This window comes from Dama dama, chromosome 12 (assembly GCF_033118175.1).
Source record: "Dama dama isolate Ldn47 chromosome 12, ASM3311817v1, whole genome shotgun sequence".
Classification (NCBI taxonomy): Eukaryota; Metazoa; Chordata; class Mammalia; order Artiodactyla; family Cervidae; genus Dama; species Dama dama.
The window spans coordinates 78,341,982-78,358,194 of NC_083692.1; the positions used below are offsets into that span (position 1 = coordinate 78,341,982).

Sequence of the window (16,213 nt, forward strand, 5' to 3'; positions counted from 1 at the left end):
GCTGATGAATAGCAAGCTTGGGGAATTCATTGCTATTTTCACCAAGCAGTAAGCAAGCTCATTCTTTGTCTCAGAGAAGACATCACCCCATCCATCAAGGTTACATGCTGCAAACACAACTCTGAGAAATGGTTCAGGTTGAGTGGTAATGACCTTACATTGTTGGTAAACCCTGAACATCATGTGGAAGTATAAGAGATTCACAGTGAACTGCCTTTCAACAACATTCACCTCATGGTTCTAAATTGTATTAGTTTCTAGAAACTTTTCTTGAGAGTTTGCCACTCCATCTGCTGTTCTGATTTCTCTGAATGACAAAGACTGAGATTAGTTCTATTTGATTTTTCTCTAACAACATTTAATTAAAACCATTATTAGCAGGGCTTCTCTTGTACCTCAGTGGTGAAGAATCTGCCTGCAATCCAGAAGACACAGGAAACACTGGTTCGATCCCTGGGTCGGGAAGATACCCTGGAGCAGAAAAAGGTGACCCATTCCAGCATTCTCACCTGGAAAATCTCATGGACAGAGGAGCCTGGCAGGCTACAGTCCATGGGGTCATAAAAGAGCTGAACACAGCTTAGCGAAGAAACAGCAACTGTGAGCAGAAATTTATATAGCAGGATGAGACCAATCTGCATGCTTAAGCTCAGTCATGTCTCCTAGGATCCCAGATTCAGTCAATTGTGAATAAGGTCCAGGATATGAAAAGCTTGGATGTAGTATAATATTCATTATGATCCATGCAAGGAAATTGGTCACACTGGTCTTTGGTTTAATTTCTAAAAAGGGACCAAAGATCAACCATCCTTCCCAATGAAGAGATGTTCTTTCTTCCCAAACACAAACATATAACTCCAAGGGAGACCGATTGGTCCAGTTTTAAATTTATTGTTAAACTTGATTAGAATCATCATTACATCACTTATTAAATTATATGAGCAGTTAAGTTATATGTCATTCAAGATGGGCAGACACCAAAGCATATGCATTTGAACCTGCCATACTCAAACAAAGTTGTGCTGATTTATAGGTTTGAACACATAGGGGGTTGGGAATCCATGTTGAACAGCTTCCATTGATGATGTCAGGCACAGAAGAACAGTCCAGAACAAGCCATATTCATATCAATGTTTCTGTTTTCACAGACCACATGGTTGTTCTGCTTAGGCTGTAGTGCTGGGTCTAGCATACAAAGAGAGCATGAACAGTCTTCCCTTCCAACAAACACAAACTTTCCCGGGTCTAAGCTTTTCCCTTTCCTAGTACCTGGGTTGTTGCTCCTTTTCCACTACCACAAAATTGGTGTGATCATTCTAGTAGCTATAACTTTGCCATTTTTCCTAGTCATTTCCTAATCACACTCAAAACTTCGATATAGAATGATAAGGAGCAAGAGGAATAAGGGCATTTTCACACCATTTACAGAGATTATTTATATTCTCAACCTTGGGCCTACTGGGCCATTTAAGGGAATTCTTAGAGCAGTGTACTCAAGTAAACCATAGTTATCTTCACAATCTAGGACCATATTCATTCAACAGGAGAATCTAGGTGGCTGAACAAGAATTAAATAATTTTAATACCATTTTGACTGGTCTGCTGCCAAGAAGGTGGACTAGCCAAGCTGATCAGAGTTTCGCTCTTCAGGGAAAGAAGGAAGCATCATACTTTCCACTTCTGACAAGCTGTAGTAGGTGTATTTTTTTTTTTTTTTTAACTCAACCTGTTGAGGACAGTTAGAAACCCTGGACCACATGTAAAAGAAAAACATAAGAATTTGGAGAGAAGTCAGACTAGCTAAGGAACCTGGGGCTTGAGGGATGACAGAGCAGTGAGCTCCCTGAGCTTTCTTTTGCCTCATGTAACCGAAGTGAGTCCTGGAGAAGCCAGGAAACTGGAAGCGCCAACAGATGCAGACAAAAAAGTCCATGGAAAGTCTTCTCTCTGCAGCCAAAGGCCCAGGAAGAGGCCAGCTTAGAGAGACAGGAAACTTTAGCACATTAATCTGTACATAGAGGCAAACACCACAGAAAGCTGTGCAGCAACCGAGCAAACACATAAGAAAAGGTAACGGACGACTGGTAGGAAAGCTCTGTGGTATTTTAACTTGCCCTGTTCCATCTTTTCATCACTGGATCCATGACAGGTTTTAGATAGCTGCCTGCATACCCAGTGTGGGTTCCTGGTGGTGGAGGGAGCAGAGCTCTTTGTCATAGAACAGAGCTTGACCGCTCTAACCTGTCTCAGGGCCCGCTCAGGACTAATGCAAAGGGCTTGTCTATATGTCACATAACAGCACTCTCTCAGGGCAGAGAAATTGCTATGCAGAGAACATTTTCTAAGAAAAATTCAACCATAGATTTGAATAGGCAGGAGAAAGTACTTGAAGATAGGTTGACTGAAATTATCCAGTCAGAGAGCAGAAAGAAAAAGAATGGAGAAAAATGAACTGAGACTAAAGGACCTGTGGGACTTTGTAAAATTTTCTGACATAAGTATGATAGGATTCCCAGAAAAGGAGTAGAGTGAGAAATAGCTGTGTGAGTTTTGTGAAAAGCAATGTTCTCTTAAAGAAAAGGATCCCACTGTTAGCATCTTCTCCCTCATCCTACTTCCTACATAGTCGTCGGTGGGAATAGGGAGGATCTGACCAGTCAGTCTTTGATGGATACTGTTTACCTAATTCTTGAGCAGAAACGGACCTGCTGCATTGCTGGTCTCTAGCCACTAGCTTCTACAAAAGCATGAGGCAGGAAGTGAAATGAAAAAGAACAGTACTTGTCTGTGCTTCTTTTTCCATTAGACTCGATTAAGCTTTTTGCATAGATAGCCCTCTGATAAACCTGGTTTGCTGATTAGGGTACAATAGAAAGGCAGAGAGTGATTGTTGCTGTTCTTGTCTAGTTGCTAAACCATGTTTGACTCTTTTGCAACCCCATGGACTATAGCCTTACCAGGCTCCTCTGTCCATAGGGTTTTCCAGGCAAGAATACTGGAGTGGCTTGCTATTTCCTTCTCCTGGGGAATCTTCTTGACCCAGGGATTGAACCCTCATCTCTTGCATTGGCAGGTAGATACTTTACCACTGAGCCACCAGGGAAGCTTGTTAGAGAGACTGATACCAGACCCATAACTTTGGAGATTAATCCTGAGATGCCAGGGCTGTGTACAAGAAGAGGGATTAGATCCATGCACCCATCCTTTGGGTTTTATTTACACTCTAGGTACTGAAGACTGGTCCATCTACTACGACCATCAGCCCAAGTAAGCAATGTTTCCACACAGATAGGACACTGGTACAAAATGGAATTAAGAATTAAGTCCTTGACTTTGTTAAAAATCTGCCCAAGTTGTGAGCTGGAAACATGTTTGTTCAGTCAGATTTTAGGTCATTGTGTCTTAAGAGGATTCTTTTGAGTTAGACTAGATTTCTTTGAAAATAGAAGTGGGGAAATAAGATAGGAAGGGTCTGGCCTGATATGAAGAAGAGCTACACAAATCCCCTGAATCATGATAGCCTCACCCAGACTTCTATCACTAGAATACCTTAGGACTGATTTTTCAGTGTGAGAGAGTGGCCATTTGATAAAACTGCTTCTAATCAGACAAGTGTTGCCATTTGATATAAAACACACATGTACACATCACCTTCTCCCCACACACATTGACATGGACCATATGCTTCTCAAAATTTTAATTTAAATAAAGTGGGAGATTTTTGCTTTCATCAGTTCCCATAGTAAGGATCTGTTTCAAATATTTCTTTGATCAGGGTCTTGAGTCCACAAGATGGCAGTGTCTTCTCAGGTACCCTGATCATGTATTCCTTCCTCTGTGTGTGTGTGTGTATGTGTGAGAGAGAGAGAGAGAGAGAGAGTCGGGGGGGGGGGGTGGGGGAGAGAGAGGGACGGAGGGAGGTAGAGAGAGAGGGAGAAAGTGGGAAGAGAGAAGAGGAGTTCGGTGGTATGTTGCATGGGTAATGCAAAAAGTCTCTTTTTTCTTTGGTAGAACAGGCTCTTTTTATGATTTCTAGAGCAGAAGAATTGAAATGTCTGAGCTCAACTCTTTTTCTTTTCTTTTTTTTTTTTTTAGGGCTTAAAATTTGAATCCTCAGTGAACCAGAGGAAGCAAGAATGATGAAATCTTCAAGAGTTTTATTAGTGATCTTGTGGCTTCAGTTAATCTCTAAGTTTGGGGCATTTCTATGGGACCATAAAATATAGTATTTGGAGTCATCGTCCCTTCTAGGCTCATGGAGAATCATGAACACTATTCCCTTAAATAAGGGATGGTAGAGGTGGGAAGCCTGTGAAAAAACAACTTGAATTCTGGAGAGGAAGCATCCACTACCTAACCAGTCTTCTTTGACTGACCATTCACTGTCTCTTTGCACAGCAGTGAGCAGCCCAGAGAACACAGTGGAGCAGAGTCCTGCATCTCTGCCTGTCCCAGAGGGAGCTGTCGCCTCTCTCAACTGCACTTACTCTGACAGTGCTTCTCAGTACTTCGTATGGTACAGACAGTACCCTGGGAAAGGCCCTGAGTTTCTGCTGTCCGTATATCTTGACAAAAACAAAGAGGAAGGAAAATTTACAGCGCAGGCCACTAAAGCCAACAAGCATGTCTCCCTGCTTATCAGAGACTCCGAGCCCAGCGACTCAGCCACCTACCTCTGTGCAGCGAGCACACAGTGCTCCCCAGGTACCTGCAGCCTGTGCCCAAACCTGCTGGGGCCCCAGCAGTGCCTCTTGGAGAGCTGAGGCTGCAGGGCACAGACATCCTGTTACCTCTCCAGATGTAAATGAGGATTAAGAGTAACAGTGTAGAAGGTTTGATTGATTAGGGAAGTTTCATAATTGTTTCATAATTCTGAAACAGTTGATTCTGAAGGGAAATTAAAGACACAGTTTGGTCTGAATGAAATATTTTTCAATCTTTTCATTGTAGTCTAGTTTTGTACCATAACTTTACTCACTGGAATTGGTATTATGATGCTTAAAATTGGTATTTATCATGCATAAAATATATGACAACAATATTTTAATATGATAACTGAGATACTCCCTCATAGTTCCTGGCACATTTTGCCCTTTCCCCATGTAGTTATTCAAGGTGTTTGATATGCATTGCTTTAGAAAATGGAAAAACATAAATGCAGAAGTCTTTTTTTTAAAGGGTTTTTTTTTTTTTTTTTCTTTTTGATGTGGACCATTTTTAAAGCCTTTATTGAATTTGTTGCAATATTGTTTCTACTTTATGTTTTTTGCTTTTTGGCTGTGAAGCATGTGGGATCTTAGTCCCCAGACCAGGGATTGGAAGTCACACAAGTGGAAAGAGAATTGGAAAGTCCCCCTGCATTGGAAGGCCAAGTCTTAACCACTGGACCTCCAGGGAAGTCCCAGAAAGGAGTCTTAAGCAACTATTTTGAAAAAGTTGTAAGTCATGAATTATTTTAGTTATAGGTCTGCCACCTCATCTTCACCTTCAACTGCAACCCAATTGGTGGATTTGATAAGGATACATTTGATGGGTGGATGGAAGGACTAGCATCAGAAGGTGAGAACTGGTTGAAACAAAAAGCCTAGACAGCTGCAGGAATTCAGATCAGAGGTTTATGTTACCACTTCTGAGTAAAGGCTGAATAGAACTCAAAGTTCCAAGTGTGAGCCTTGTGGGAGAGTGCATTGATTCCTATGTACTTGAGTGTGGCTTGGGATGGTAGAGAGAATTAGCTACAGCCATAAAATGTCCCATACCTACAGCAGGGTGTAGGGGTACAGCTTTCCTGAGAAGGATCTCTGAGTAACCAATGTTATGGTGATTAAAGACCTACATGGATCAGTTATCAAAGACCATATGGTATTGAGGATGCTTTAGAAAATGTTGGTGAGAGGAGCTGGGAATACCAACAAGGATATGAATATCCACCCTCTCCTGACTCACCAGCACTGTGAAATTGTCCTATAACTTATGCCAAAGTCTGGGAAAAATGTTTGTGATCTGATGGAAATCAATTGATGCTTTTGAACTGTGGTGTTGAAGACACTTGAGAGTGCTTTGGACTGCAAGGAGACTAAACCAGTCAATCCTAAAGGAAATTAACCTTGAATCTTCATTGGAAGGACTGATGCTGAAGCTTCAACACTTTGGTCACCTGATGCAGAGTTGACTCATTGGAAGACCCTGATGCTGGGAAAGATTGAAGGCAGGGGAGAAAGGGATGACAGAAGACGAGATGGTTGGATGACATCAAGACTCAATAGACATGAGTTTGTGCAAGATCCAGGAGATGGTGAAGGACAGGGAAGCCTGGCATCCTACAGTGCATGAGGTTGTAGAGTCAAACATGGCTGAGTGACTGAACAACAACAAATAGATCTAGGGAAAAAATTAGAAGTTACAGTCGTCGTAAAACTGGAGTCGTGGTCTGTTAGACATGACATTGTTTGTTTAGTCCAAAGAGTGGGAAAAGCTGGGAATGACTAGTTAAGATTTTTACTCAGTTTTGTTCACATAGTCACTGACTAAAAGGATGTAGAAATATAAAAGGCTACAACCCATGGGGTTGCACAGAATCAGACATAACTGAAGCAACTTAGCATGCAAAGAAGGATGTAATCTAATTGGAATTTGCTTCAAATTCTCAGTCTGGAAACTTATGACTCAGAAATAGTTCCAAATCATGGGAAAAGCTCTTGAAAGACAGTGAGAAAGAGCATGAAATGTGTTGAGCTCAAGATACTCGAATTCTCTTTCCACTTGTGTGTCTTCTGGTGCCACTGGAAAGAACCTGGTTTATGGTGCTGGTCTGATTATCTTTTGTTGCTAATGAGTGACTTGATTTCAGGCTATACTCATATATTTCAGGATAGGTTTATGATTAAGTGAGGTAGCGTATTGTCTTAGGTTGACTTTCTTAACAAAGCCAAAGTTGGGATTTCTGACACCCATCTTATTTTGAGAAAAGCAAGTTAAGTGGGGAGGGGAAGAGGGTAAAAATGAATGCGGCTGAGCTGAACTCTTGATCCAGTCCAACTTCTTGGGGGTCTCAGGAGCATGAAATGCCCCACAGAATTGATCCCTCCCACCTTGAGTCAAGGGGGTCATAAACAGCTCATCTTAGAATAAGGCACTCATTGGAGCATGGGTATACTCTACTGGAGAAAAGTGTTTATTGGCGTAGATCAGTTTTCTGGGAAAGAGGGCAGCTATGAGCCAAACATAGCCAACGCTTGCAGCAGCTGGGAATTGGGTCCACTGGCCTGGAAAAGGCGGTCTAGGTTGAGCACCAGCAGTGCCTACTACTAGCATGGAACTCTCTTGTCATGTGGGTGCATTCAATAAATGGTAGACTTGAAAATTATTGTATTTAAAAAGTTAATTTCTTTCTCCATTTCTTGAAAGTGAAACTGAGTCACTCAGTCATGTCCAACTCTTTGCGACCTCATAGACTATACAACCCATGGAATTCTCCAGGCCAGAATCTTCCTGTTAATTGGGAAAAGTGAAAAGTCAAAGTGTTAGCTGCTCAGTTGTGTCCAACTCTTTGCGACCCATGAACTGTAGCCTGTCAGGCTCCTCTGCTCATGGAATTCTCCAAGTCAGAGTACTGGGGTGGGTAGCCATTCCGTTCTCCAGGGGATCTTCCCAAGGTCTCCTAAATTGCAGGGATCGAACCCAGGTCTCCCAAATTGCAGGTGGATTGTTTACCATCTGAGCCACCTGGAAGCCCTTTCTATTTCTTACCAATCTGATAAAATTAAAATAATATATGGTGAAGAACTTGAGAGAGAAAAATTTAAAAATATATAAAGAATTATTATTCAAAGCTAAGACTCCAGATTTTTTTGAGAGTAGTGACCAAGGAACCATTATATTATTCTCTTAGATCCTTTGGTCATTCTCCAAATACACATTTCCATATGAGACCATAAAGCATGACATTCTGCCATCATTTTTGTTCCAGGTATAATGACTCTCATATTCACAGTTGATGACTTGGCGCTTCAAGGTATAGAAAGAGATACCGTCTGTACTTATTAATGACTAGTGTTACTTTGTTCTTGGTTTATATTTAAGAATGAAGAACTGGGTAGTGGGATGGACTTCTTGTGTCATTGTGTCCCTCTTCTCCACAAAGTTTCTTCCTGAATGGGATTCTTGGCCAGTAGTCTGGCCATGTGGACTTACCATGTTACTTGGCAGGCTTCTTTTTAGGATGAATGAGCAGGGAACTGGTTATTAACTTGTTTCTTCCTCTCCTTTCCACCTAATATCAGTTTGAAGGTGGCTTAGCTCTGTTAAGTACTCACAGGAAAAAATAGCCTTCCAGGTGCTTTATTTCAACTTTAGTGAACATCAGGTGCCCACATACAGGCTAGCCTACTATGCTTCTCACATATAAGCCCAGTAGCAGGGAGACTAGTATAACTATTCCACATATTGACCTTCAATTGGTCCCCACGTGCTGTCCCTCCAGCCCTCCATCACACTTATCCTTTCTCAGTCCAGAATCTCTATAGGTTCCTAAGGAGTAAGTTTCCTTCACTTGCATGTCCAATAGAATCTTCTCATAGTTCATTTCGGGCTGTGCTTTCTCTATCTCTGTCTCACCCATCAGAATGCTCACATCTCTTTTTGTCTTATGGGAACTGTTGATATCTTTCATATTTTTATTATTTTCACATTATGGATTTAGTATCATCCTATTTATACTTGTAAATTTCATCCCAGTGGGAAGTTTGCTGAGAAAGGAGGAGAGTACATGTGTTTGATCAGATATTTTGAATCATATAAAATTTCAAACTGACGCTTTGATTTGGTCTTATATGTGAAAGAAAATCTATCAACAGGATCAAGAAGTAAATAGAAGCACAAGGGAGACCTGATTTCTAACTGGTACAAGTCAATGGAGTGCTCAGAAAGAAGGAAGTTGATTTGACCTTGTCAAAAGGACCCCCGCTGACCAGACTTTCATTTCAGCTGAGATTTCTCTGCTTAATATTTTCAACATTAGGTTCTCTATGCTAAAATAAGTTGGGTAGGGAAGTCTTTTCCCTTTAGAGTTGCATCTTATCATTAGACCACAGAAGGAGTGTCCCGTGAACAGACCCTCTCTCCTACCGGCATGGGATGCTAATTGCTTTGCTATGTTGAGTGTCTGTGTCAATTTACTGCTGTGTCCTCTTTACCTACAGAAGTTCTTCTCATTTCTGCTCTCCTGGTTTCACTCCTTCCAGCTTTATTGAGCTTATGTAAGTGTACTCTTCTTTTTCTCACAGTTCTTTCCAGAATCATTTATTGATGTGCTATATTTTCTTTACTGGTAGAATGTAGCTCAGGTTTCTCTGCAGATATGCCTCTGTTGCCATTCTCCTTAGTGTGAGGTCCCCTTCATTTGGCGCAGTATACCTGTCTGTTCTGACCATCGACAATTGGAATGGGACTCTCCCTTTCTGCACATAAACATGTGGTGCCCAAGTCATTTTTTTTTTTCATGGCTTTAACAAATATCAGAGTTGTTCACCTGAGACCGAGTCATATTTAGACTTTCTGACTGACAAACAAAATTGTTGTTTTTTATTAATTTGCATTGATTAAGTAATTAATGTTACATGTTCCATTCTGATGTTAAGTAAAAGTCTCTGATCTAATTTACTCTTCCCCTTTTAGCACCAAAGGAATAATCTCTCCCCATCCCCCACCTGCTATGACACTCATATCCATCCTTCCTTTTTTGAATGTGATGCTTGCTGAACCGCCTGAGTCCAGCAGGGAGCCCAATCACAGACTTTTAACATTTATGTCACTTCATTGCATTATTTTTATGTCTCCTAAGCAAGATTTGAATATCATTCAGATTGTCTCTGTAACTTAATAGGAGAATTTGCCTATTTATATTTGTGTTTACTTGCATTTATTGTTCCAACTAGTATTTTTAACTATTTGAAGCAGTGTCTTTGTTTGGACCAAAGTACAATAGACTGGGTGGATTATAAGCAAAGTGGATTTATTTGTTTCTCACCATTCTTGTGGCTGGAAGTCTGAGGTCAGAGTGCCAGCATGGTGAGTTGCTGGTGAGATCCCGTCTCTGGTTTACAGACTGCTCACCTCTCATTGTATCTTCACGTAGAGAGTAGAGAGAGAAACAGCCTGTCTTGCATCTATTATAAAGGCACAAATCCCACAGTGAGGGCTCCACCCTAATTTCCTCTCAAAGACCCCACCTTCAGATGCAGTGACATTGGGGGATTAGAGTTTCAACTTATGAATTTCATAGCAAATAAGGATGACATTTGAGATTATAGAACCCTCCCTTCTTGAAATTCTTTCTTTAGATTTAGAGACCGAGCACTTTCTTGGTTCTCTTCCTGTTATCAGTTGCTCCTTCCCAGTCTCCTTTGAGGGTTTTTCCTTCATCCCCCTGATCTCTAAATGTTAGAATGCCTCAAGAATTTATTCTCAGAACTCTTTTACTTTCTACCAACAATTTATTTCCAGCTAATTGTATCCAATCTCTTGGCTTTAAAAACTATTTAAATATCAGCATTTATATCTGAAACCCACATGGCTCCTCTGATTTCTGAACTTGTATATTAAATGATCTATCTGACATCCCCATTTGGGCATCTTTTTCTTGGTATATCTCCAGGTGATCTCCTGATTTCCACCACTCCAGCTACTTCACCCTCCAGACCTCCCAACTGCTTTTTGTGAACTCATCCTCATTTAGGCAAAAGGCAGCTCTGTCTCTGAAATTCTCTAATCACCTTGGTCAGAAACCTTGAAGGTGCCCTTATCTCCTCAATTTTTCTCACATTGCCATTTGATCTGTTAGGAAAGTCAATTAGCTCTTTCTTCAAAGCAGGCCCAGAATTGATCACTTTTCACCCCCTACTCTGCTCTTACCTGATCCAAGCCACTCTCATCTCTTGCCTGGGGGTGGCAGTACTACCCCTTGCTGATCTCTCTTCTTTCCTTCTTGCCCTCTTCAGTCTGGTCTCCACCCAGCGGGGTGAGCTTCTGAGAACATAACTCAGATCATGTGGCTTCTGTGCTCACAACTCTGCAGTGGTTTTTCATCTCAGTGAGATGAAAAGCAGATTCTTACTACGACCTGCAAGACTGCTCCACCTGGTTCCCTGCCCCTCTCTGCCATCAGGCACTGTCTCCTCCTCACTCTCTCCCCTTCACCATATTTGATGCTGCTCTGACCTGACAGCTGCTTTCCTGCCCTGGGGTTTCTGCAGCTCTTCTTCCTGGACCTGAGTGCTTTTCCTCCAGGTAGCCACCTAGCTTACTCTTTCACTTCACTCTGGCCTCTGCTCAGGAGACATGCTTGAAACATTTATTGCAGCACTTGGGGGTGGTAATAGTTGGAAAAAAGAAATACAAAGTGTTTCTTAGAAAATGAGTTCAAAACCTGTATTACAAATCTATTCTACATTAAGCCCCTATATACAAATGAGTTCCATTCTGAGAGCGTGTACACAACTCCAATTTGTTTGTAAGTCCAACAAAGTTAGCTTTGTCCTACTGACACAGCTGTTTATATAGTACTTACATATATATATAGTATTATAGGCTTATAATACTTTTCACACAAGTAACACATAAAAGATGAATACAAAAATAAAGAAAACATAGTAAAATTATAGTACCTTGAAAATTACACCAGATATGTGAACTAACTTACATGACTGGACATGAGAATGCATGTTTACATCTTCGAAAGTTTGAAACTTGAAGGTTCGTAAATAGGGGACTTCATTATCATGAAACGGGGTGTTAGCATCAATAGATCATCAGGACATATAACGGAGTTCCATAACTGAAGTTGCAAACTGTATACTATTACATATAGAGAGGAGAGATAGGTTAATAATATATCCATATGTCCTTTAAAATTTTGAAATGCACAATAGAATAGAACACTTTACCTCATATCTCCCACATTACTTGCACCTGTCTGTCCATCTCCTACTCTTTCATTTTCAGCTAGAAAGTGTCTCTAGTCTTCAGTCTACTCCCAACCCAATATCTCTACTTAACCTCTGATAACATTCCTTTCCATCATTTCCAGGAAAAAGACAAAGCAATTTTGTTCTCATTAATTTTTGTCTGACTGTTCTCTGTTATAAGAAATCTTTCCTTATTTCTGGATTCATTTTGTACCATCTCATGTGCCACTTTGTACATGAATACACACACACACACGTCCTTGTCTTTCCTGTTATATTGCAACATCTTGTGAGTAGACAAAGCTGAATTCAGTTTTTAAGTTTTAAAGACTTAGAACAAGATCTCACTCATAGAAAACCTTTGATAATTTGTTGTGGACTTATTCTGAAATAGATTGGAAAAATCACATTCAGCTTTGAAGATGCAATTTGACAAAATAGTTTAAGATAGTAGTTTCCATTAACTGACATTTTGAAGAAGGAATAAGTTTACTTAAAAAATCCCCACCCAAGCCGACAGTTCTTTTGTTCCTGATAATTTCTAGATGGTCCTCAGGAGAGAATAGAGGGCTAGAGGCTGCTGATGAGCTAGTTGACCCAACAATTTTAGACCACTAGGGGGCACTGTAAGCTACTCCAAATGACGAAATTTTTTCTCAAGGTTTGAGATGAATCTTGGTGAACATTAGAATGAGGGTTTCTGGCAGTTAGGAAAACATCTGAACTAGTCAGATGGGGAACTGGGGCATCTCCATATACTCATCTGTGAGGAAGATCTGTTGCTTTGAGTGGTGTAAATCGATGATTCCCCAACAGAATTGAGCATCAGATTAGGGCCATGGTAAAACTAAAAGTTCAAGAAGAAAAGACATGCATTACCTCTCTAGAGTTTTGATATTCATGACTAAAAATTCTAAAATATGAGCCTTGATGTCATTTCACAATTATTCCAATGATTTCTACCTTCTATTACACATCCATTCCTTTCAGAGGCAAAAAAAAAAAAAAAAAAGGTAAAAAGGAGATGAGAAGATGAAACAGAAGAGAAGTAGTGCACAGAAAAGAGAGAAGAGAAAAGAGAGATTGGGGAGAAAGAAATAGGAGACAGTTACTTGAATTGTGGCCCCTACTTTATAGTCACAGAGCAGAATCAGTCAGATGCACTTGCAAGTTGAGTGGGGAAAGTGCTGGATAGGAGCAGAGGGGCGGTGGAATTGAGGTCAGGTGGTCATCATGTACATGTCCTGTTTCTCTTCCATCAATCAAAATCTTGTTGGAGACACTGTATTTTTTCATGATAATTATGTCTGAGGTTTACATAATTCTCCTAATTTTATTTAATTGTTTTCATTCCCTCAAGAGGATTCAATAAATAAGCAATGCATTCAGTGAGATATTCCTTCTTTGTAAGAGCTTCCTTGTAAATGAATTCTCAATCACTGAAAACTTTGTGTCCTGATTTTTGGCTAGGGGAATTGGGTCACTGACCCTGATCACTTTTTAGACTTTATTTTCCCCAGATGAAGCCCTTATTTTTCTCTGAAGTATCCTTTCCCTTTCTTTACTCCTTTCTGACCTGTCTGGTTGCTGGGGCACTTTAAGTGGAGGCAATGCCATGAGAGTGAAAAGTCTAGATATTTCTGTACCTGTGATCAGCAATGTCTTAGGCAGTAGGGCACTGGTCTCAACAGCAATGCCAGTATCTTGCTGAAAAACTAGAAAGACATGTCTTTGCTCTCCGATCTCGTTGTACTCCTCTCCATTTAGGACAGATGGGACTCAATCTGCTACTTCCTTCTCAGCTATTTGGGGGCTAGAGAAAAGACTTTCTCAAAAGAACTAGCTTCCTTAGAGGTCCATTGATCTCTGCATGCAAAGCTTTCTTTACGACCTATAGTTTTCTGCTCTTCATCCTGAAGTTCCTTGCTACTGACCCCAGATTTATTACGGGCTCCAGTGGAAGAACTCACTTGAGCTCTGTTGGCACAGCATTGGCTGGCTTCAACAGAAAGCTCCTTGGCTAAACACAGGGGGTCAGGAACATTTTTAATCTATACTCTTTCTACAATTGCCTTCTTTTTAGTTCAAATGTTTGTTACTTTGTTAATGAACTATTTAAAAAAAGACTGTAGATCTAAAATTCTAAGGGCCCATTCCTGGTGTGAGGAAGGTCAGAATCAATGATGATGAATGGAAAATAACTCGTTATGGTAATGCTTAAGCATTTTATTAACAAACCTATACAGAAGCTTAAATTTCTGTGAAGTCTGATCTGCTAATATTTTCCTATACTCTTTCTGGCTTTCATGCTTAGAAAATTCATGACCATCCTAAATTTATCAAAAAATAGCTATTACTTAAAAATATTAATCATCTGTATTTAGAATTTATTTAATAACAGATGCTAAGGTATGTCCAAATTTATTTGTTAACCTCTAGAGGACTGCAGAGGACCTTTAGTATTGGGCATGGAAGTGCCAAGAGGCTCCCCTAGGAAATCTCCTGTGTTCCAGACATAGTCCTCTTTTTATTTGATATGTAGCAACACCCCATTTCTCCTTGGTAATTGGTATCAACCACCCTAGTCAGTAGAGTAACCTCATTTTCTATTCATTGGTTGTGAGATGTATGTAGCCGAAATAGCCACATGGAAGTCTTATCTTCCAGTTCAGTGAAACCATTGCTGTGTTCCCTGGGGAAAGCATTATTTCTTTTAGAGAATAAGAACTAATACAACTCAAAGTTACAAACATTACATGCAAAAATCTTGCTAGTGAGTTACTGAAAATAACAGTGAAGGATCCACTCCCAGTGCCACCTCCTTGATTTCTGGAACCACGCATTCTGGCGATGGGGGAGACAACACCATTACTTATCTCTGCTGTAAAGCACACATTGCAGCCGATGAGACAGAAAGCCGTCTTTTCAGAGTTGTGCTCTTACAGAATCAATGTGGGAGGGCTCAGTCGTTCAGTCCCCTTTGTGACCCCATGGACTATGGTCCACCAGGCTCTTCTGTCCCTGGAATTTTTCAGGCAAGAATACTGGAGGGGGTTGCCATTTCTTACCCCCAGAGGATCTTACTGACCCAGGGCTCAAACCTGCATTTCTTGCATCTCCTATATTGGCAGGTGGATCCTTTATCACTGTGCCACCTGGGAAGCCCATAGAATCAATAAGCCATGCTAAATTTAATCAGGTCAGCCATTTCTGGATGATAGGGAATGTGGTAAGAAAAACAATCCTGTGGGCAAATACTGTAGGGAATATCTTGCTGAAATTAGGCATTCTGTGAGTTTATGAGGAGGACGCTGGCAGAGTACCACAGCAGGTATGAGTGTCTATTCCAGTGAGAACAAAGCTCAGCCGTCTCCATCATAGGAGATACCTAATGTAATCCAGTCGTCACCAGGCATCTGGGAAGTCTCTCTGGGGAATGACACCACATCAGGGACTCAGTAGGAGTCTGTGTCATTGACAGATTAGGGCCTGAGCAATAGCATTATTGAGGTCAAACTTGGTAAGTGCAAATCAGTGCTTTTGAACTCAGGCATAACTTTCAGACTGCTAGCAAGGCCGGATAATGAAGTCATGAGACCAAAGTGATGAAGTAGGTTGCACTGAGATGTTCCTTCCTCTGCAATCTCTGCAACTTTTGAGAGTAGTTTGAGAAGGATCAGTGTTAACTCTTCCATAAATGTTTGGTAAACTGACTCTATAGCTTTGGAGTCTAGTTCTCTGACCGTATTGGAGATTCTGAGGCAAACCCAATATTAATTAACTTATTCCTTTTCTATTTAATTCAGCCAGAGTCAGTTTCTGTTACTCATAAATAAGAACCTTGACTGATACACAATCTCATTCCAGCATTAGGCAAGTTAGGAAAAAAGAAGAAGGGCATGGTATCAGAAGTGACTGTAAGAAGTCTAACGGTGCTCCTCAGAGGTGTTCTGTAAATACTGGGCGTCAATGTTCTTTCTTAATTGAGTTTTTAGTGAATAAGATTGTAGCTGTTCTCACTCTAGGCTGGAACTGGAGTTCAAAAAAGGTAGATAACAGAACAGCTTTGCGATTTCCTCTGACCCAGCCCTAACACACTTCATCTTCCTCGAGTGGTTCTCTTTGCAGGATGATATTGCCCCCACAAGATGGCATTGCCTGTCTCCTCAGACTCACTTTGTTTGAAATCAGCATGTTTGTATTGAAAGCAGAAGATTAAGCTTCCTTTGATTGGCTGGGTAAGAAACCTG

General features: G+C 40.7%; 1 gene segment (V, D, J or C); it reads left to right on the top strand.

Moving 5' to 3' along the window:
* The first annotated feature begins 3,975 nt into the window (after positions 1-3,975).
* On the top strand, positions 3,976-4,763 carry LOC133067054 (T cell receptor alpha variable 12-3-like). The segment is given in 2 exon segments: positions 3,976-3,979; positions 4,399-4,763. Coding segments are annotated over 2 exon segments (369 nt in total).
* Positions 4,764-16,213: the final 11,450 nt, after the last annotated feature.